Source organism: Ursus maritimus, unplaced genomic scaffold (genome assembly GCF_017311325.1).
Source record: "Ursus maritimus isolate PB19 unplaced genomic scaffold, ASM1731132v1 scaffold_33, whole genome shotgun sequence".
In the NCBI taxonomy this organism is placed as follows: Eukaryota; Metazoa; Chordata; class Mammalia; order Carnivora; family Ursidae; genus Ursus; species Ursus maritimus.
In genome coordinates this window covers 2045955-2067257 of record NW_024425897.1, presented here as the reverse complement: position 1 = coordinate 2067257, position 21303 = coordinate 2045955, and the positions used below count along the sequence as shown (strand labels likewise).

The following is a 21303-nucleotide window of genomic DNA, read 5'->3' as shown; positions in this document are numbered from 1 at the left end:
GAGCCCCCACACCCGGGCTGCTCCTGCCTCAGGCTCCCCCCTGGAGAAGGCTGCATCCCACCCCTCCTTCCACTCTGTAGGTGGCAAGAGAAATGGGTGCTTTGCCACCTGGAGTGCTCTCCCAGAAAACACATGGACTACAGATGTTCCCACCGAACCCAAATGCTGTGAGGTCCTGTCACCTATATTACAATAATTTACGTTTTCCTACATCAATTCATTCATTGCTACCACTTCTCAGATCCATGAACAACACATCAATGCTGCAAATGTCCTGGGGTAGGACATAACCTGAATCTGGCCGGCACCGTTTCCCTTGCCTGCCAGGAAGAAGCTGGGTACAGAGATCCCTGCGGTCCAGGGTCCCTTCAGAGATGCTGTCTGGGGCGAGCCCCATGGGGACTGTGGAACACACAACTTTTGGCAAAGGTTCGGCTCTAGCAATAGGTTACATCACTACTGCCGACATTCAGGTTCACACGTGAGGAGTGAGAGTCCCACTTCCATGCAGGACAAGTGCAGTACAGGGAGGAACCCGGGTCAGCCTCACGGGGTCTGAGTTCAAATTCTGGCCCCTCTCCTGATCCAGGCTCCCAGATCACAGCTGAGGGGCACTCCCTTTGAGAGGAAGGCCCCGGGGAGCAGCCCTGCCACACCTAGCCACTCTGGGGCTGGCTTCCTGCTGAACTCATTCTAGTTCCCTCCCTAGGCTTTCCCACTCTTTGTAATAAATATTTTCCCTTTGTTTCGAAAAGTTTGAAAAATCAGCATCACCTCTGTTTTTAGGAAGGATAACGTCTGAAAGGACGTGGTCAGTCTTAGCGGTAGTGAAGGGCACACCAGGCAGAGGTGACATAAAGAGAACTAGGGTCAATGGGGGAAGAGACATGCTGGAGGCACTCTGGGGTCCCCTGATGGGGCTGCGCCAACTGCAGAGGCGAGGCTTGACTTAACCGATGCTGCCACGGTGAACTCAGGTAGTAAAGCCTCTTCCCAGGCTTCAAGACAGCGTGTGTGTGCGTGTGTGTGTGTACATATGTATGCCCATGTACACAGCGGGAATGGGGGGCATGCCCAGAGCTGCCTTCTGCCCTTTCACTAGGAGCAGCAGGCCAAGAAAGAGCCAGAGGGAAGAGAAGAGGAGGTGCTTCATAAGCCTTCTTGCAGCTGAATTAAAGATAAAACATTAAGTAAAGAAAGGTCAGAATACACAAATACTTGGCACTAGCCCCACAGATCTAAGCAGAACCAAGTCTGCTTTTTAAAAGTTGTCTTCAGCTCTATGCTTCTTGAATTTACTGACACCTGTGACCTTGCATTCCATGGAGAGTAAAGTCTGTGAGGTCACGCCAGGCCTCAAGGAGTGCTCTGGCAGTTGGGACAGAAAAGGACAAGCAATATACCGAGATTTAAATTTATACCGGTATAAATAATCTCGGTATAAATTTATACCAAGATTAAAAAAAGAAAAGTGTGATAAAGTAAAGCCACCAGACAAGGAAGCTGCCATCAGAGGGAGACCTGCACTACTCCCTGAGATAAAGGAAGGGGTGGGAGGTGCGGGGAGTGTGGTAAGAAGGAAGGAGCAAACTTGTGAAGGGCAGCTTGGCACAGCCTGTGTCAGTGGGCCCCATGGCTCCAGAGTGCCACCCCGGCCCTTCTCAGCATGCCCCACTGCATCCTGCTGGAACCTGCCTGCCCAGGCTGTACGAACCATGCCAACCACACCACCTGAGCCTCCCGGGGTGGGCTGTATTTACCCTTTCTCCCCACCTCACTCCGAACTCCAGACCCCTCCATAGGTCTCCCCACTCCCTCTCTCTCCAGCTGGCACCAGTGACAACATTTGGGTAGGGAAACCTTCAGTGGGGACGCTTTCAAGTCCCTTCGTGTGTCTCTGGAGTGGTTACATCTCCGCAGATGTATCTTCTGCCTGAGGCCTTTGGCTCTGGACGGCAGAGTCCAGAGGACCCACTAAAGGGGTGGCTGCCTGGAGCTTCCCTGGGCTCTGAAGGCAAAGGGCAGGCGGGGCTTGGGGTGGAAGCCTGCCTGGGTGGCAGAGTGTGGAGACGGGCCCTCTCCCCTGCTGCCGGGAGGCACTGGCCATGCAGGCCTAGTGCCGACATTCACACGGAGGGCCGCAGTGGTGAGCTGCGGGGTGGGCAGATTACGGTTTTCATTTGTTCTTGCTTATATCTATTCTCTCCAATTGACGTCTTATTTCTACGGAGATCTCTCTTAATGCTCAGAAGGAGAATTCTTTTCCTTAATTCCATTTCTAGTAATCTAGCTACAAAATGCGGCCAAAGATTTGCTCACAGGAAGGACCAAGGGATTATGTGCAGGAGCGAACAATGGGAATAACCTAAGTGTCCAAGAGCAGGGGGTGGGACTGCTAAGTGGTGCTTTTCAAAGAAATCTGGAGAGAAAAGAAGTTTGGGGAAGTGTTCGAAATATCAATACAAAGGCAGGACACATACCGAATGACACTGTACATCTGACACGGCGCATCCACGTGTGTACAGATGTACGTGAAAAACAGAAGGAATGACACCACATCAGTGGCTACTGCTGGACAGTAGGATTCCAGGCGTTTCTTTCCTCGTGGCATTTACCTAACTTCATCATTTCCTACGATGAATCTAAATACTCAGGCACAAAGGCTAAATGTTGTTAAAAAGAAAGAGTATGGATCTGCCCGACGGGCCGTCATGTATCCGCTCCGGGCTGCTGGAATGGCCACTGCTCTGGGCGAGCCAGGGAAGGGGCCCCCAGGGTCCCTCCTGCAGGGGGAGAGGAGGGGGAAGACTGCGCACCGACGCTCAGTGAGCGTCACCACGGGCCTCGGTTTGGGCTCCAACTAGATACCTTTAGAGCAGGCGGAGATTTTACTTTGGGTCTCACCCACTTTGCCATCTCCCAACAGGGCTGGGGGACTGACGGCGACCCAGGTAACCATGGGGGAGGCTCCTGTTCTCGGGGTGAAGGTCAGAGGAGGCAGCACATTGAGACGCCACCTAGAACGAACTCGTGGAGCCGCTCACGCGCCTGCTCCTGCTGCCCACACATTCCCCCACTTGAACTTCAAGTAACTAGCTTCTCTCCCTCTGTTCAAGAACGAATCACAGAGTGCTTGCCTGCTAGGCCGGGGTACAGTGGTGACAAAACTGAAATAGTCCTGTGTTCCCTGGAATTTACAGTGTGGTCAGAAGACACCAGATAAGCCAGCAGGTACGTGACTCCAACAGGGCGCAGCGCCTTCAAGCCTGGCCTGCAGCAGGAGAAGGAGCCAGCCTTCAAACAGCGGGGAGGAAGGACACTCCGGGCAGAGGTGGGCAGGGGCGGGAAAGTACTCGGAGCCACAAATGACAAGGGCAGGAGGGGTGGATGGGCAGGCGGGGCCAGAGGCTGAGCAAGGGACCTGGAATACAAGGAACCCAGCTATGCGGCCCGTGTCCGCTGCAGTGGGCACGTGAGTGGCCAGCTCTTACCAGGTCAGGTGGTTCCCTATGGGATGTATGGGGGGTTGCTCATCTAACCCTCTCCCCCATCCTCAGAGGCAGGTTCTGTTCCTGTGCCCCATTCACAGAGAGATGATGACGGGGCTCTCAATGCCGCACCGTGCGGACTCTCAGGGACTCCTGGTCCCTGCTCTGTCACAGCCCAGATCAGAGGTGGGGATGGACAGAAGTGGACAGACTCCAGAGAGAGAAGGGTGAGACAGCCATGACCATGCTGGATTTGACATGTGGGGAGGGAGAGGCAGACACCACGGTTTGGTCCCGAGAAACTGCTGGCTACTGGGGTACTGGTTGGGCCCAGTGTGGGCTGTGAGGAACACAAGCGTCCTGGGTAGGTGACCTGCAGAGACTGGCGTAGCTTCAGTCTTACCTAGATTACTGTCGATCTTCTGGTGACAGGCTCGAAGGTGTGGGTTCTTGGGGTAAGCCTCGGTACTCACGGCAGGACCGGCCCCTCCAGCGATGGGGTCTGAGTTTGGAAAAAAACACCGGGAGAATGGTTGGCTGATGTCTCTCGAAATGCTGCTTCACAAAATTTATCTTAATCCGGAAAATGGGGGGGAAGGAATGAGGCGGTGAACTGGGAGGCCATCCAAAGAGACGAGTGCAGGGACGGCTGATGTGCAGGAGGGAGGAGCACTGGGCAGGCTTGGCGGGGAGGGAGAGGGGATCAAAGACCCTCAACCCGAGGGTCACCCAGTCAGACCCTGGCCACGCGCTAGGGNAAGAGACTCATAGAGACTCATATGAGAAATGATATGGGAGCGGAACTACAATGAGGCACCCCACACGGGGTCGTGGACAAGGTCTACAAGGCAAGGTTTAAAAAACAAAATAGCTATTCGTGTTTCAAAAAAAACAAACAAACAAGGAGGATCTGAGGTTTCTGTTTGTTTTTCCATACTACATATTTTAAAAATTTAAATTCAATTAATTAACATGTAACGTATTATTTTGTTTCAGGGGTACAGGTCTGTGATTCATCAGTCTTATGTAATACCCAGTGCTCATTACAACACATGCCTTCCCCAAGGTCCCTCACCCAGTGACCCCATCCCTCCACCCCTCTCTACCCTCCAGCAATCCTCAGTTTATTTCCTGAGATTAAGAGTCTCTTATGGTTTGTCTTCCTCTCTGGTTTTGTCTTGTTTCATTTTTTCCTCTCTTCCCCTGTGATCCTCTGCCTTGTTTCTTAAATTCCACATATCGGTGAGATCAGATGATAATTGTCTTTTTATAGACAGCAAAAAACTAATTAAATGATCGCTGACGTTAAAACAGAAGTGCCTACATCGTATTCAGTCATTTTTCTAAATGTACACTCTAGTTCTTTCAAAGTGAAAGAACCTAACTCTTCCCTAAAAAGGTTTCAAGTGACAGAAGCTAATAAATGAATTTTTATTGATTATAAAAAAATAAAAAATCAAAATCAAAATTGCTGTTATGGAAACAGAATCGTGGATGACTTTCTCTTCTTCTAGAAATGTATTTCTATGCTGTCTTTCTGCTTCAGATACAAACAAGGAAACAATAAATGCTAAATAATGCACACTCGCCCCAAATCTTCCTTGAACTGCAGTTTCTAAATGCACACAGAAAAGCCCTATCATCCCGGTTTCTGTCTTCTGGGGGAACTTCTCTTTCCAGATTTGGTGTATTTCCTCCGGCACAACCTACTGAAGCCATTTCACACACACAGTGTCGATTTTTTTTTTTTAAAAGGCTCTTCAGTTACTACACACTGTGAAGATTACAACTTCCTTTAGTGCTTTAAAATTATGTCTTTTGGGTGCAGGCCTCCTACTCTACTTCCTGAGGCTACGCTGGGCTTGGCTTTCTGTGGGCCTCATGTATTTTAGTTTTCTCTCATTTCCTCCCACGGCCTTCGTCTTTCCAGACTGAACTGAGGTGATCTCCATCTTTCCTGACCCCTGGCTCTTCCTCCGGCAGCCTCTCCTTAGCTGGGTCAACCATGAGAGTGGCAGGTTCCGGAGCGTCCAGGGCACAGCTGGCTTTCCTTGAAGGGAGCACAGGAAGCATTCGGTTCCTGGCACCATCCAACGTGCCTGGCCTTCCAGGGGTCTGCAGGGACTCCCAGGAGGCCGAAATTCCTTTCCAGATAAGGGGTGTTTCTGGGCCTATCGCTTGGTAATAAGAGGATGACAGGACACCACACACAATGGACCCTGCACACCTTGTTCACGCTGCTGCTTCTCCACCCCCTCAGGCTTTGGGGCTACACGGGTCTCCCACTGCTGTGCAGCAATTATACCAAGACTTATCCTTCTGTTTCGGGGCTCAGGAATCCAGGATGGTTGCACCGGGCTACAGTTGAGGCGTCAACAGGGCTGTGCTGGAGGCTTTTGGGGAGAATCTGATTCCTAGCCTTTTCCCGCTTGACAGGTTGCCTGCGTTCCTCAGCAGGTGGTCCCTGCCTGCAGTTCCCAAGCCAGCAGCGGCACCCTCCGGTGTTTGACCAACTCCCCTCTGCCTCCCTTTCCACTTATAAAGGGGCCTTTGTGATGACACTGGGCCCAGCCGGTTAACTCCGGAGAATTTCCCATCTCAGGGTCTGCGGGTTAACAACTGTACTTCCCCTTTTGCCACAGAACCCAATACATTCACTGGGTCTGGGGGATGACAGGTTATTTTGGGGAGGCTCTACCCCTTACCCCTTTCCTGCAGTTGTCTTCTCACTGCTGGAAGAGTTCAGAGCTACACGGTGGCAGGAGTCATGGTGGGCAGGCTCATTTTCAATGGGACACAGGCCCCCCACTTCCTTATTCCATCCTCCACGGGGTGAGGGAAGAGCCATGCCATGACACACACACTTCCAAGTCCCTGGGAGTGGCACTGGGTCCCTGACACCCCGTCTGCCCCAGAGCCAACGCCGGAATCCAAGTGTGGCCGAGCACAGGTCCCCAACTGACCTGAGTCATTCAGCTTCCTGAGGTTCGGGTGGCTGGCCTGGTACTGTGCCTCCTGCGCTTTGCTGGTACTTATGGCTTCTTTCAATCTTTGGATAGAAGTCAAGAAAAGACAACATTTAGGAAGAGAAAATACCGATGACGATGCAGTCAGTCTTTTCAAGCAATGCCTGTGTGCGAAAAGCAAACGCCTCCTCTGACCAAAGCAGCGAGACCCATCCACAGCTCCTGGGAGGCCTGCCCGCAGCACAGCGAACGTCTGAGACACCTGCTTTAGAAGAACAGCCTCTGGTTAGGTTCCTCCTTCAGGAACACGAGAATCCCAGGACTGGGGGAAGAGAAGCACATGAAAAGACCAAATGGGGACTTCAGACTGGTCAGCAAACCGTGGCCCAAGGGCCAAATCCAGCCCACCACCTCATTTTTACAGCCCCAAGCAGAGAACTGCCTTTACAGGTGACCAGTGGCAACTGACTGGATGATAGGGACACTAACTTTGAACCTCCATTAATCATTTCTTTCTTCTTATTAGGAGACCTATGTTACAAAAAGTGAACTCAATTGTTCCTCTTTTCACTTTTTTAATGTCATCATTAAAAATTTGTTTTTTTTCTTGTTACGTAAGTCCCTATCAAGTATCTTTGATTTTGCTTCCTGGCCCACAAAGCTTAGTCTGCCCACTCCTGCTATAGACAGGGACTTCTCTAGGTAACTCAGGAGATCCTCAGATTGTGCCTGACACTCCACACGCTCCTGCGGGCATGGCAGAGGCTCCCCCTCCCCGGAAGCTGGGCCTCCCTCACAGTCTGCTCTTCTCTACCCTGCTGCCCAGAGCCCTGGCCACTTCATTGGCCAAGCTGGAAACCAATCATTCTCCAGGTATGCCCCCTCTCTGCACAGCTCCACTCCCAGCACGCCATGCAAACGTCCTCTCTATGCCCCCACACATCCCCAGAATCCGGCCCCTCTTTCTACCTTGCCTCCTTATCCTTTTTTTTTTTTTTTTAAAGATTTTATTTATTTATTCGACAGAGATAGAGACAGCCAGCGAGAGAGGGAACACAAGCAGGGGGAGTGGGAGAGGAAGAAGCAGGCTCATAGCGGAGGAGCCCGATGTGGGGCTCGATCCCAGATCGCCAGGATCACGCCCTGAGCCGAAGGCAGACGCTTAACCGCTGTGCCGCCCAGGCGCCCCTTGCCTCTTTATCCTAACATGGATGAGCCCCTGCCCTTCCAATCCTTCCCCAAAGATGCCGGGCATCTTTCTAACATACCCTGCAGGAACCTCTCTGATTAAAGTCCTTATCTATTTTTTTTATTTCTTGAAAGATTTATTTATGGGGCGCCTGGGTGGCTCAGTTGGTTGGGCGTCTGCCTTCGGCTCAGGTCATGACCCCGGGGTCCTGGGATCAAGCCCCGTGTTGGGCTCCCTGCTCATTGGGGAGCCTGCTTCTCCCTCTGCCTCTCTCTCTCTTCTCAAGTAAAAAAAAAAAAAAAAGAAAAAGAAAAAAAAAAGATAAGCAATAACAATTTAAAAAAGAAAAAAAAGATTTATTTTTTTATTTTAGAGAAAGACAGAGAGAAAGACAATGTGCACATGCAAGAGTGCAAGTGGGGGGAGGGGCAGAGGGAGAGAATCTTCAGAGCCTGATATGGGGCTCCAATCCATATCCCACGAGCTCATGACCTGAGATGAAACCAAGAGTCAGATGTTGAACCGATTGAGCCACCAGGCACCCCACTCTGGTTAAAGTCCTTTTTTTTTTTTTTTTTTTTAAAGAATTTTATTTATTATTTATTTGAGAGAAAGGGAGAGAGCAAGAGAGAGAGCACAAGCAGGGGTGGGGGGAGGTAGAGGGAGAAACCCCTACTGAGCAGGGAGGCCAAAGTGGGCCTGATCCCAGGACCCCAGGATCATGACCTGAGCTGAAGGCAGACACTCAACCAAGTGAGCCACCCAGGCGCCCCGGGTTAAAGTCTTTAATGGCTCCCCATTGGCACAAGCCTGGACCCCATCAGGTTAAAGGCATTTTGGCCCCCTGTGCTGCAGCAATGTGGAGGACAGAGCAGAGCCTCCTGAAATCTGAGGATTTCATTACCCCTCATGGAGGGGTGCCTGGGTGGTTCAGTTGGTTAAGCATCTGACTCCTAGTTTCAGCTCAGGTCATGATCCCAGGGTCCTGGGATTGAGCCCCGCATCAGGCTCCAGGCTCAGCATGGAGTCTGCTTGATATCCTCTTTCTCTCTCTAAAATAAAGAAATAAAATCTTAAAAAGAAAAAGAAAAAGAAGAGTCACTAGAGGTCTAGAACACACAGCTGGTTTCTCTGAGCACACTTGTGAGCCCCATGTGTTGCCAGGCCAGTGTAAGCAGCAGATGCTTGCAGCTGAGCCCATTTCCCAGCCTACACACCCCAAAGCTGACTTTTTTCCTTTGTGCTCACATGTATATAGTAACACTTAAATGACAAAAACTTGGCTTCTTTGTGAAAAATGGCAGAAAAGCCATTTCTAAGGTGAGTGACAGAAATGGTTAAGGAAGAGAACTATAAGAAGAGTGGTGGCTCTTGGTCAGCAACCAAGTCTTGATTAAGTCAGAGAGTTTCAAATTTAGGGAGTGGTTAAATCTATGCTCTGAAGGGACCTCTTCATGAGTTTTATTTATTTTATTTTTATTTTTTTAAAGATTTAATTTATTTATTCATGAGAGAGAGACAGTGAGATAGGCAAAGGCAGAGGGAGAAACAGGCTCCCCGCAGAGCAGGGAGCCCAATGCGGGACTCGATCCCAGGAATCACGACCTGAGCCAAAGGCAGACGCTTAACCAACTGAGCCACCCAGGTGCCCCTCTCCATGAGCTTTAAATGGAAATGGGAAGCAGCAGCTTATGAAGCTTTGTCAGCAAGACCCAAAATGCTTTGCCAAGAAACAAAACTTCAGAGAAGGCCGAAGGGTTTGTGTAACAAGGATATAAACAGGATACATAGGACCTGACAGAAGTTTGATTAGGAGGAACTGATTTTAAAAGCTTTTACATCAGGGCGCCTGGGCGCAGTCGTTAAGCGTCTGCCTTTGGCTCAGGGCATGATCCTAGCGTTCTGGGATGGAGCCCCGCATCGGGCTTCCCGCTCCGCTGGGAGCCTGCCTCTTCCTCTCCCACTCCCCCTTCTTGTGCTCCCTCTCTCACTGGCTGTCTCTCTGTCAAATGAATAAATAAAATCTTAAAATAAAATAAAATAGGGGCGCCTGGGTGGCTCAGTCATTGAGTGTCTGCCTTCGGCTCAGGGGTGATCCTGGAGTCCTGGGATCGAGCCCCACATCGGGCTCCTCTGCTGGGAGCCTGCTTCTTCCTCTCCCACTCCCCCTGCCTGTGTTCCCTCTCTCGCTGGCTGTCTCTCTCTGTCAAATGAATAAATAAAATCTTTAAAAAATAATAATAATAAAAAATAAAATAAAAATAAAAAAAATAAAAGCTTTTACATCAAATATCCCTGTATTTATGGAGTAGGGGTTTTGACAGGATTATAAAGATTTACTCACTTTATAGAAGCAATTACACATTACAGTGATTTTTGCAAGGGTAGGGATTTGGGAGCTCACAGATAGCTTTGCAGGCCACACCTCAGTGTCAAGAGCCTGCTGGGCTCCCACTCTAGAAACAGAAGCCAATGCCATCACTCGTCCCAGCTCATCCTGTGCTTTGACTGCCACGTGCCTGCCACTTTCCCCTCCTTTAACTGGCAGGCTCCCATGTAACCCTGACTCCATGTAAAAGGTTGGCACCTCAGTTGCCACGGCCAACCCCCCCCCCCCAGGGCCTCCACTGCATCACTGCTGACCATCTGCCTCCCGTGTACCTTCCAACACACTGAGCTCTCTCCTGTAGTTTTGTCTTCCGGGACAGGAATGAGCCTGTAGAACACGGGTGCTCGGGCCCCACGAAGGAAGGAACCCATGCAAGGCCACTGGAGGAGCCTCTCCTACAAGGCCGCACGGATCCCTTCAGTGCACCTTTGGGGAGCAGCTGAACTAGAGCGTGTTGCTTCATTTACAAGTTTTCCTTTCCTGCATTTACGAAGTGATGGCAAGAACACTCCAGCTGACTGGGGCTGATCTACGGGCAGAAGGCTAGGTGGGGCACATGACATCAGGCACCAAGAGGCCCACCTCGCTGAAGTCAGTCTGGCTGCTTCACTCCTGGGAAACCTCTGTCAGGAAGGCCTTGAGTTTTCAAAATGTTCCCCCCAAAAAGTAAGTTGCCCTGGGAGCCCCAGGACTTGAAAGGCTTTTATAGCATGATCAGGGTTGGGGGGGGGGCACGAGCCCCAAGAAGCCCTTGGGAAGTGGCATGTGGGACACAGAAAAGTGCCAATCACAAACTTGTCAGCTTCCCACTTCTCCAAGGGCTGGCTCTGCTGCTGAGCTCATGTAATGTAGATGTCTTAATCCAAAGCAAATTGACATCTAAACTTTCTTTGATAACACATAAACCCAAAAAGGAGGATACAAAACATCCTTCTGATTTGTAAACTGCAAAACCAAACCAAACCAAACAACAAAAAACATAAAATCCCAAAAAACCAACCAAATAAACAACCCCAGAACCTGCCCCAGTTGGGGGGAAAGTGACAGGTATTTGATATCAGGGTCAAGCTGGAAAATCAGGGCTGGATGGTGATTATGACTAAGCCACAAAACAAACCAACCCTCCTGACCTTGGCTAGTGTATGCACAGGGAATAGCCCCCGGGCCAACCAACACCTTGTTCCCCTTCCGCGCTTTCCTTTCCGTAAATCCCAGTAATTCGTCTTGTCTTTCTGCTACACCCGCAGTTCCTTCACCTACACTTCTTTCTCCCCAGAGCCACTGTGACTTGGAAATAGTTTCCCAGTTTCTTCCCTCTTACACCCTATGTCCTAATCGGTGGTGGCCACACAGGTGTATACACAGGTAAGCAGTTACCCGTGTAGTGGAAGTGTCAACACACACTTAAGATGTGTGCACTTTACTGTACATCAGTTATGCACTTAAAAAAATTCCTCTTGGGGCGCCTGGGTGGCACAGCGGTTGGGCGTCTGCCTTCGGCTCAGGGCGTGATCCCGGCGTTATGGGATCGAGCCCCACATCAGGCTCCTCCACTATGAGCCTGCTTCTTCCTCTCCCACTCCCCCTGCTTGTGTTCCCTCTCTCTCTGGCTGTCTCTCTCTGTCAAATAAATAAAATCTTTAAAAAAAAAAAAAAATTCCTCTTAAAAATCGTTCTGTATTCCAAATTTAAAAGATAAACAGAGAGGGGCGCCTGGGTGGCACAGCGGTTAAGCGGCTGCCTTCGGCTCAGGGCGTGATCCCGGCGTTATGGGATCGAGCCCCACATCAGGCTCCTCCGCTATGAGCCTGCTTCTTCCTCTCCCACTCTCCCTGCTTGTGTTCCCTCTCTCGCTGGCTGTCTCTATCTCTGTCAAAAAAAAAAGATAAACAGAGAGACCTGTGTCATAACATTGTGTCAGACATTTCTCTGGGTTAAAACCAAATCAACACTGTGACTGCAGCTATGAAAACACCGAGTAAGGCAGGGGAAACAAAGTTTTGAGTTTTTGTGCTATGGTAAGTAAGGTATAGAGGTTCTATATATGGCTATGTTTTTACAATAAAAAATAAACACAATGGTCTAAAATATGAATAGTAATCTATTTTAGCAGAAACTTGACTCTTTGTACACATGGTATTTAAATACCTGCTCAAATTACATATATGATTTTATTATCTAACCAAACTTGAGAAAAATAATCGCTAATTTTAAAATCAAAGTTAACGGCCAGACTGGATTAGATATGGAAATGTTGGATATAAAGACTTTTTTTTTTTTTTAAGATTTTTATTTATTTGAGAGAGAGAGAGAGCACAAGCACAGGCAGTGGCAGAGGGAGAGGGAGCAGCAGGCTCTCCGCTGAGCAAGGAGCCCAATGCGGGGCTTGATCCCAGGACCCTGGGATTATGACCTGAGCTGAAGGCAGATGCTTAACCTACTGAGCCACCCAGGTGCCCTGGTGTCTTTACTTTTTAAAGAATTTTTAAAATTCTGTGAAGCAAGGCACATTTATACTGATTAAGCTTTCTGAAGTGACTATTCTTTCAAATTACAGTTACTGGGGGCGCCTGGGTGCCACAGCGGTTAAGCGTCTGCCTTCGGCTCAGGGCGTGATCCCAGCGTTATGGGATCGAGCCCCACATCAGGCTCCTCTGCTATGAGCCTGCTTCTTCCTCTCCCACTCCCCCTGCTTGTGTTCCCTCTCTCGCTGGCTGTCTCTATCTCTGTCGAATAAATAAATAAAATCTTTAAAAAAAAATTACAGTTGCTGGAGCAGTAATTTAATTTACTGGAGACCCAATTTATGCAGACTGGCTGTCAATCAAATGAACATCATCAGGAGCGCTGGAGAGATGTTTCTTGTTTCAAAATGCGTGAGGACGAATCCCTTCTAATGAATAACTTACAAGATCTTGGGTCCCTAAGGCACTAGAAGTGGCTTTAAAGTCCTGACCATTTGCACTAAACCCCACTTTCAGCTACTTCGTATCTGGACGGCTGAAGATCCACTCACCTGCTATTGGCCTGGGACGTGAGGGTGCCGTTCTGCTCAGGTGGCGTCTCTGCGGGTTTGGATCTGAAGTAATTGACGAAGCCCCCAAACATGCTCTTTATGCTGTTGATGTGCTTCTGGCTGGTCTTCAAATCTTGATCCATCTTGTCCACCATCTTCTCTGTACGTTCTAAGACGCCTCGCTGACGATCGAGCTCCTGGGGAGAATGAGAGGTGATGGCATTACACCATTTAGTAATTTTCCCCTCTGCAGGGGACCACACACGGCAGGTTTGTCATGAGCCCTCAGAGAGAGAGCACGTGTGGGGACAGACACTGCCATTTGTGAGGGGAACATCATCCCTCTGACAGCACATTCCTTTGCCCTTCCCTGTCCTGCCTCTACTGGCTTGCTTTCGTATTTGCTCCTGAGTTCTTTTCCCTCCTGCCCACACGAGGCTGGCTCACAGGACCATGTGAAGATTCACAGGGCCTGGACTGGCGGCACATCCTCTAGCCCTTCCCCTTTTCTGCCCCCAGGCACCTTACAGGCTTTGACCTGGCACTGCCCCCATGGACTACGGCTCCTGTACTCCCCCTTTCCACATATGGGGTTTCCACTGGGTCACTGGAGCCACCTGGCCCTGGTCATGCCTTCAAATTGTTTCACAGGCTAGGTGCTGGGTCCTTTCTGGGCCCTGTTAATATTTGATTCCAACTCACCCATAGTTTCACCTTTAAAACCTGTAACAAAGGTGAGTCTGTCCCAGGCCTTTGTATATGCTATTCTTTCTGCTTGTAATGATCCCCATCCAGATACTTGTACGGCTCTGCTCCTCATTTAATTTAGGTGTCTGCTCAGAGGCCACTTCCTCAGAGAAGTCTTCCCTGAACACCCTCTCTAAAGCAGAACACCTTCCACCCTCAACCCACCCCTCTACACCCTCAATCTACTTTAGTTTTTAGAGCATGCAGGCTCCACGAGGCAGGGACCCACTTTGTTCACTGGGTCCCCAGTGTCTCACTCAGAGCAGTGGCTCACTGTAGGACTGCAAAAGGACAAGTGAATGACGCTCTGCGGCCATGGGGACAGCCTGGACCATACTCCTCAAGAGCTGATGGTTCTGGGGGCGCCTGGGTGGCTCAGTTGGTTGGGTGGCTGCCTTCGGCTCAGGTCAGGATCCCAGAGTCCTGGGATCAAGCCCTGAGTCGGGATCCCTGCTCAGCAGGAGTCTGCTTCTCCCTCTGCCCCTCCCCTGGTTCATGTTCTCTCTCTCAAATAAATCAGTAAAATCTTAAAAAAAAAAAAAAAAGAAAAAAAAAAAGAGCTGATGGTTCCGATGGTGGATGTGAACTCGCCACCACAGCTCCACTAACACCTTCCTTTCCTTGTGTCAAACTTGCTTCGGCCCCGACCTCACGCCATTCCAGCCGTGTTCCTTCTCTGTGATCCACCTTTCCGGCCCAGAGACTCTCCAGCTTTTCCTGTTTACTTCGTGAGGCAGTCCCTGCCCTCCATCACCTTTTGAATCTTCCAGCCCTGCATCTGTGGCTCAGCAGTTATATTACCTGTGGCAGATATCTTTAGAGATTTCTCTCTTAGTCCCTTAAAACAGAATCATGAACAATTTTTGAATAAACGCCTCCAACAACTGAAGGATAAAAACGAAAATATATACAATGGGTTTATTAGAGTCTGTTTTACTTACAAAAGCATTAGTAGAAAGCTTTTAGAACATTTAGGGACCCACCATGTAATCTAAGCTCTCAATGTTTATAGCAGATGAAATTTTAAAATATAATGTATAGGCAGAAAACAAAAAATCTTGTTGGAAATACACTTAGAACTGCTGAGCTTTATAGCTTCAAATGTCTAATTGTTTTTCACCAGCTCATGAGACATGTCTGAAGAAACCATCAGGTTCTTTTAAACAAAAGGAAAATTTTTTCTGGACCGCGTCATTCTTGCAAATGCCTGGACTGTATCAAAACTTCTGAGAGCTCGGTTTTAGAAGAAAAAAACCCCAGAGCTGCTAATTTATCTAGAGTTTCTCCTTCTTCCAACACCTCAGGTTTGTCATCTTCATGTCCATTCTGAGGTAAGTCTTTTCTGAAATAAGGCAAGGCTCTAAATAAGGATTAAAATTATCTTCTCCAGCATTTACCTGTTTTTTGAGTTGATATATTGCCAATAGTCCAGTCCCACCAGCTTATTTCCCCTGTTGCAGAAGATGAAGAATATGAAGCAGGAGAGGTACGTGGCTGGCTGGGGTGGGTGCTGGCCAGGGCTCTGTCACACTAAGAGGCAGGTCCTCGGCCTCCCGGACAGTGAGGTCTCTCGTGGTGGCTCATCTCACCAGCCACCTGCCCTCTTGCTTTGGCCTCCCAACCTCAATTTGGAGTATAGCAGCGGTAACAAGTAGGTGACAAAACCTTCCCCAATTCACAGTGGCATCCTATTTTCTTCTGTTCACAAGTGACACAGTCTCTCAAACTCCAAGTCTGCATCACTCTGCTGACTTGGTAAGGAAACCAAATGTCTGCCTTAGATGTTACGATCGAAGTGAAGAGAAATCCGTGAGGCTGGCAGGCCAGGGAAGTGAGTGCTGTTCTGGTCTCTGGAAGTTTCTGTCAGCTGGAAGGTAATGTTCACTGGAGGTGAGCTGCTGGTCAGGAGGCCAGCAGAGGAGGAACTTCTGCTGAAATCCATCCCTGCAGGCAGAGGAAAGGACCAGCTCCAAGTGTTTGTGACCTAGTTCAAACTAATGAGGAAGGAGGGCTTGGTGGAGCAAATACCAAGAGTGCGAGGACGGGAAGGACAAGCTAGGCGGATCCTCCACCAGCCATTACAAAGGCAGGCCTCAAACACTCCAGTCCCCAGGCATCATCCTGTCCCCCAAAAGGGAGGCCATGCATATTGTCATTGGTTCCTGGGAGAATGGAGGTCATGGTGAGACAAGGGTGGCTATGAGGGGAGGGAGCTCCAGAGAGTACCCTCAGTGTAAAGGGCCAGCATGCAAAGGTCAGATGTTAGCATTACAGGTGATCCACCTCCCTCTGCCACCTTGAGCTCTAAAAGGAGTTTTCTAAAGTTAAATAGGAAAAAAGAAAATGGTTAGAGAAAAGATCTGGTTGGGCCAGTGGTACTATGCTGAGGAATAGCACAAAGAGAGGGGGTGTCTCAATTCCCCTTTGGTTTGTGGTTCTTTGTCAAACAGGGATTCCTGATAGAGCAAGAGAATGCAAAAGACAGCTGAAGACCCTGTGAGGGTATACTCTGTCCTACATGGGGCAACTTCTGGCCAGAGAGATTACATCCCTGAGCCCTGTGAGGATGTGAACACATCAGGGACTCCCTGCTGATAGAAAACACACACAGAAGGACAGAGGTGCTGCAAGATATCCACCAACAGATATTACTCTGCCAGCCACTGTTCCAGGCGCTAGGGATTCAGAGGCGAACTAACTAGCCCCAGATCTCTGCCCTGACAGAGCTTACAGTCTTGGTGGAGGGCTCAATGAATCAAGTTTCATTTCACTTTCATTTGCTGACAACACTCTGGTGCTGGGAATCCAGAGTGGGGGAGGCAGAAAAAAAAGCTATCCTACACATATACACAATGGCCACTCTGCCAGGGTAAGCCCCTCACAGGGACTCCTTGCCTGGCTTAAGGGGGAGTCAGGGAGGCTCCCCGATGGGGTGGCGTTGAAGGGGAAACTGAAAGCTGAGAAGTTAGGTAGGCAAAGCGTGGGGGTGGGGTAAGAGAATGGGGCAGAGGGAGGAGCCATGTGTGCAGCAGCCCTGGGCCGAGGGGCAGCTGGGGGAACTGAGAGAGGAAGAGGAACCTGAGCATGAGATGAGGGAGCAGGCACGATGCCAGGCAGGACCCAGCAGGCGTCGCAGAGGCAGCAGTGGCCACCAGATCCCAACTCCAATTCATAGTTGATACGTCTCATAAGGTCAGTTGGGCCTGGTTGTCTTCCCTGACCAAGTCAGGCCCTGAGATTCTGAAGGAAAATGTCAGTACTAAGGTTCCTGTACTGAACTCGTAATTAAACTCAGGTATCAAATAATAAGTAGGTGGAGGTCAATCTGGAGTCAGTAAGCTGAACCCAGAAACTTGAAATTCATCTTCATGTAGCTCCCTTTCCAGTGAACACACAAGCGTAAGTGCTGGTGGGGACACAGGAGCACAGAATATGCTCAAACTGGGGCTCTGTCTCACTGCAGTAGTATGGAGTGGATTCAAAAACACAAATGAAAAAACCACAAAGGGCAAAGGCGGTAATGCTGGCGCTCTTTACTGCCTGTGTGCAGGCTGACCTGGGGCTCATTAAGGACTAACTCGGCAGGCCTGGGCTGTCCACACCCTGCATGTTCCAAAGAAAGGCCTTGCCTGGCTCCCAGCCCTTATACTACCCTGATAAGAGTATCTCTGTTTACCTGAGTCCTTAGGCTAGGCCAGATAGTTTATGCTAACAGTGTGCTTTAGGTGGGGGCCTTCAGCCCTAAGCCTGACCTCTGAAGGGGTTAAACACTAAGGTCTGCCAGTCGGGGTGGTCAGCCATGCCTACATGGTTGTGTGATGGCCTACCAAACACCACTCCCGTCCCATTGATGTTACTGTGCCAGCCATTCGGGCCCCGGCCGAACATTTATTGTTGGACTCCCCCGAAACGAGACCTCAGGAGCATGCTCAGCTGCCAGAGGGACAAGGAATACTTGAACTCTGGGCAGGCATGTCTCCACAGGCTTGCCCAAAGGTGCAAACAACCCAGATGACTATCATTAGAGGGCCGGCTACATAAATACAAGCCATCTATTCACTAGAACATGACACAGCCATAACGATAATAACAAGATCAGTGCATTATATACTACTAGAAGGTAAGCTCCAAGCCTATTAAAAAATGTACAGACTAGAATATACAGAATGCATCCACTCAAGTTAAAATTAAAAAGAAGAAGAAGAAAAAGAAAAAGGAAAGGACTATAGCTATGACTCTACCCACAGAATATCTCCACAAGGACACTGAAGGAACTGATGGTAACTGGCTGCTGTGGGAGCAGAGGGATGGGAGTAAACTTCCTACCCTTCTGTACATTTTAAATTTTGAACTATGTGATGAGATATCGCTTCACAAAAGCTAAATCTTAGGTAAAAGAAAGAATAAATAAATCACACTTGTGAAACAGAAGAGCTGAGTGGCCCACAAGTCTCTCCATGGTCCTGGACTGTGCTTACCAGGCCAGTTAAGTACGAATTGCTCTGCTCTAATGCTGTCCCTTGGCAGTCATGACCTGTGGCTAGACTCTTTGTGAGAAATAAACCTGGTCAAGTTTCACAGGAGGAGGACGGCTCTCCTTCACTAAGGATGACCTAAGTAATTTTCCTACTTCTGCCAAGCTGGGACTGAATGATAACTTCCCAAACTAATATTTGTACATTCCTAACTCTCTATAAAAACCTATCATGTTTTTGCACAACTCAGCGCTGGGTCTCTAAGGAGGGAGGTTAGCAGGTGACTCGAGTCGGCTGGGGGCCACACTGTACACTGAGTGGCAGGAAGAGCTCACTAACCCCAGCCCCATTCCCACCCTCATGTTGACTGGAATCAAAAACTGATTGAAAGGCAGTCTGGAGAGTACAGAGTAGGGTGGGGAGGGGGTGCTGACAATTCCAGCCTCCTAGGGCCTCTGATGACTGGGAACTGACTCAATCCGGGAAAAATCCAGTGTCACCACACTGATGATGACAGTGCCTGTCACCTGCCCAGTCATGATCATACTATACCTCTCAGAGCAACACCAGCTTGGCCCAGTCCAAGCCTCACAGGCCTGAGGTGCCGCTCTGCCTCTGTTCTCACTGTCCCCCTTGCATAGAGAAAAGGGCCTTTGGGGGAAGCATGGGAGGGGTGTCGCCACAATGCACGTGAAACCACTCACCTCTAATATGTTTTTGACTCTCCTTCCCTCTGAAGGACAGACTTTCCCCTAACCTCCTAAGCTGCCTCCTCTGGGCCCTTTCTTTGAACATATTCTGTGTATCACTTCCCTACTGGAGCCCAGTATCTCTGGTGGTGGGCCAGTGTCTTTGCACCGCTCCTCTCTGCCCTATGAACATTCTTCCTACCCTTCCTCCTCTCCCTCCTCCTCCTCACTCCTGTCTAAATCTTAGCCTTAAAAGCCAGATTCCATTTCTCCTCTGCCATGACATCCTACTTCATATCATTCTGATTTCCTATTTCATTTGTTCTCACTGTTTCCAGAGATGTCCCTTCAAATAGTTCTTCCTTGGCTTCTTTGGACCTGGGACCCTCAAGTAACTCCTCCGCTAGGGCCCTAAGGCCTTAGGCAATCTACCCAAATCTTAGTCAACACTTGCCATTTAGACTCACACATAGGAATCCAGTAGATACAAGACGTAAGAACTACAGCTAAACTTCCTTAAGGAACCCAAAGACAGGAAAATGAGCCAGTGAGGGATACTGTAACAGGTAGAAGTGGGGAAATAAAATAACCATCAAAGTGGCAATGGGGATATGACCCAGATGGCTATTTGAGAAATTAATCAACATACTACAAACTGCCCAAGACTGTAAGTGATCAGGTTAGAATGAACTCTGCCAGAGAAAAGAGTTACAAAGAGACCCATTGGAGGAAGACAATACTTCAGCTTCCAGTACAAAATTTCAAAGCTACAAATGCTTTAGATTAATGTTAGCTGATATACCAATGATCTACTATTACATTTTTAAGAACTTAAAAACAAACGCCCAAACAAAACCATTTCATTAGTAGGCTGAGAAAAAAATGTGGTGCCTAAGAAAGAACAATCTTCACTTAGGGTCCCTGAAATCTCCCATGGGTGGAAAGACAAACTGACAAAGGTGAATTGGAGAAATGGACTGTCACAAACCATACACTATCTAGGACATTTTCATTTGGATCTGGGAGGTAAAAGTAAGGCCCTAGACTTGACCAAACTTGGGCTATGGCTTTCTAAGCAGCTTCCCAGACAGACCTCATCACGTCTACGGGTGAGGTGGAGAAGTGGTCAGTGACAGGGAAGAACGAACACAAGGCCCATTTGCTCTGACGCTTCACACACCAGTAGGCACAATCCTCCCCCATTCTGGGTCACTCGGAGAGGGATGGTTGAATCTCTGGATCTGGGATTCTGAGCACGTAATTATATGAAAGAAACAGACACTCCATTTCCCTAACCCGAGCTCAGCTAGTAACTAGGGAATATTACTGGAGGCAAACTGCCTCTTTCAAGTACTCAAGACACACACCTCTTTGTATAGCTAACGTTTCTTGACCTCGTGTGAAAATTCAGACTGGTCGGGCTGTCCTGCCCTGCCCTAGACTCACCTCGGCAGAGGCGACGCCGACCCTCTCGGACTCGTATACGAGGGACAGGGACCTGTCGGAGCTGGCGACCGCGGCCTGGGCCCTGCGCATCACCTCCTGCCGCAGGTACTGCTGCCTGTCCACGGGCGCGCCGGGTCCATCAGGGAGGTCGCGGTCGTCCTTCCACAGCGTCGGCCGGGGACCCTCATCCTCCGCATCGTCGTCGAATGGGTTGTAGCTTTTGGGGTAGGCCGACATGGTGCCGGCGCTCGTCTAGGTATGGGCAGGAGAAGGAGGACTGTAGCCAAGACGAGGAACGGCCTTTCCGGGCCCGCAGGGGTCCAGGCCGACTTCCCGAAGCTTCGGGAAGCGCCCACAGCTCTGCAGCCCAGCAGCTCCGCCGGCCGCAGGCCAGGGCCGCGCTACGCCCCTCCAACCCTCCGGTCGCGGAGAGAACTCCTTCCGCCCATCTCGCGCGGGAGGCCCCGCCTCCGGAGCTGACCACTTGTTCCGCGGCTTGGGGGGCGCCACGCCCGGTTCGCGCGACCGCGGCCTACCGCTCGGCTTCTTTCTCCCCTCCAGCGGTGGAATCGCCCCGCGGCCACGCCCCACCCAGTGTCCACAACAGAGGTCACGTGGCGGGGAAGCCGGATGCCGCCGCGCCTGCGCCGTGAGCTCTGGCGCTCGCAGGCCGGGTGCGGGAAGCCCGCGGGCACCGCCGCCGCGCGCGCGATGATGGCGGCGGCCGCGGCCCGGGGAGGGGGCGGCGGCGGCGGCTCCGGCTCCGGCTCCAGCGCCTCGCGGGGCTTCTATTTCAACACGGTCCTGTCATTGGCCCGCTCCCTGGCCGTGCAGAGACCGGCATCTTTGGAGAAGGTAGCCTTGGCCGCTCCGGCCGCGGGCTGACGGGGGGGGGGGG

General features: G+C 50.1%; 2 protein-coding genes across 4 annotated transcripts in view; one reads left to right on the top strand and one right to left on the bottom strand.

The window, feature by feature from the left end:
- Nucleotides 1-20889, bottom strand: part of SNAP29 (synaptosome associated protein 29) — a 32072-nt gene extending 11183 nt beyond the window's left edge. Inside the window, exons 1-4 of one of the 3 annotated variants that reach the window (XM_040619548.1) lie at nt 20406-20889; nt 13049-13245; nt 6452-6537; nt 3892-3990 (exon numbers count right to left, since the gene is read on the bottom strand). In XM_040619548.1, the coding sequence (XP_040475482.1) occupies nt 3892-3990; nt 6452-6537; nt 13049-13245; nt 20406-20642 (619 nt within the window). In that variant the 5' untranslated portion in view covers nt 20643-20889. The remainder of the gene's footprint in view (nt 1-3891; nt 3991-6451; nt 6538-13048; nt 13246-20405) is intronic. The other 2 variants (XM_040619549.1, XM_008697555.2) reach the window with 2 other exon arrangements.
- A 215-nt stretch (nt 20890-21104) lies between these two features.
- The window catches only part of PI4KA (phosphatidylinositol 4-kinase alpha), a 119620-nt gene continuing 119421 nt past the window's right edge, over nt 21105-21303 (top strand). Inside the window, exon 1 of the mRNA XM_040619547.1 lies at nt 21105-21260. Coding sequence (XP_040475481.1) covers nt 21117-21260 — 144 coding nt within the window. The 5' untranslated portion in view covers nt 21105-21116. The remainder of the gene's footprint in view (nt 21261-21303) is intronic.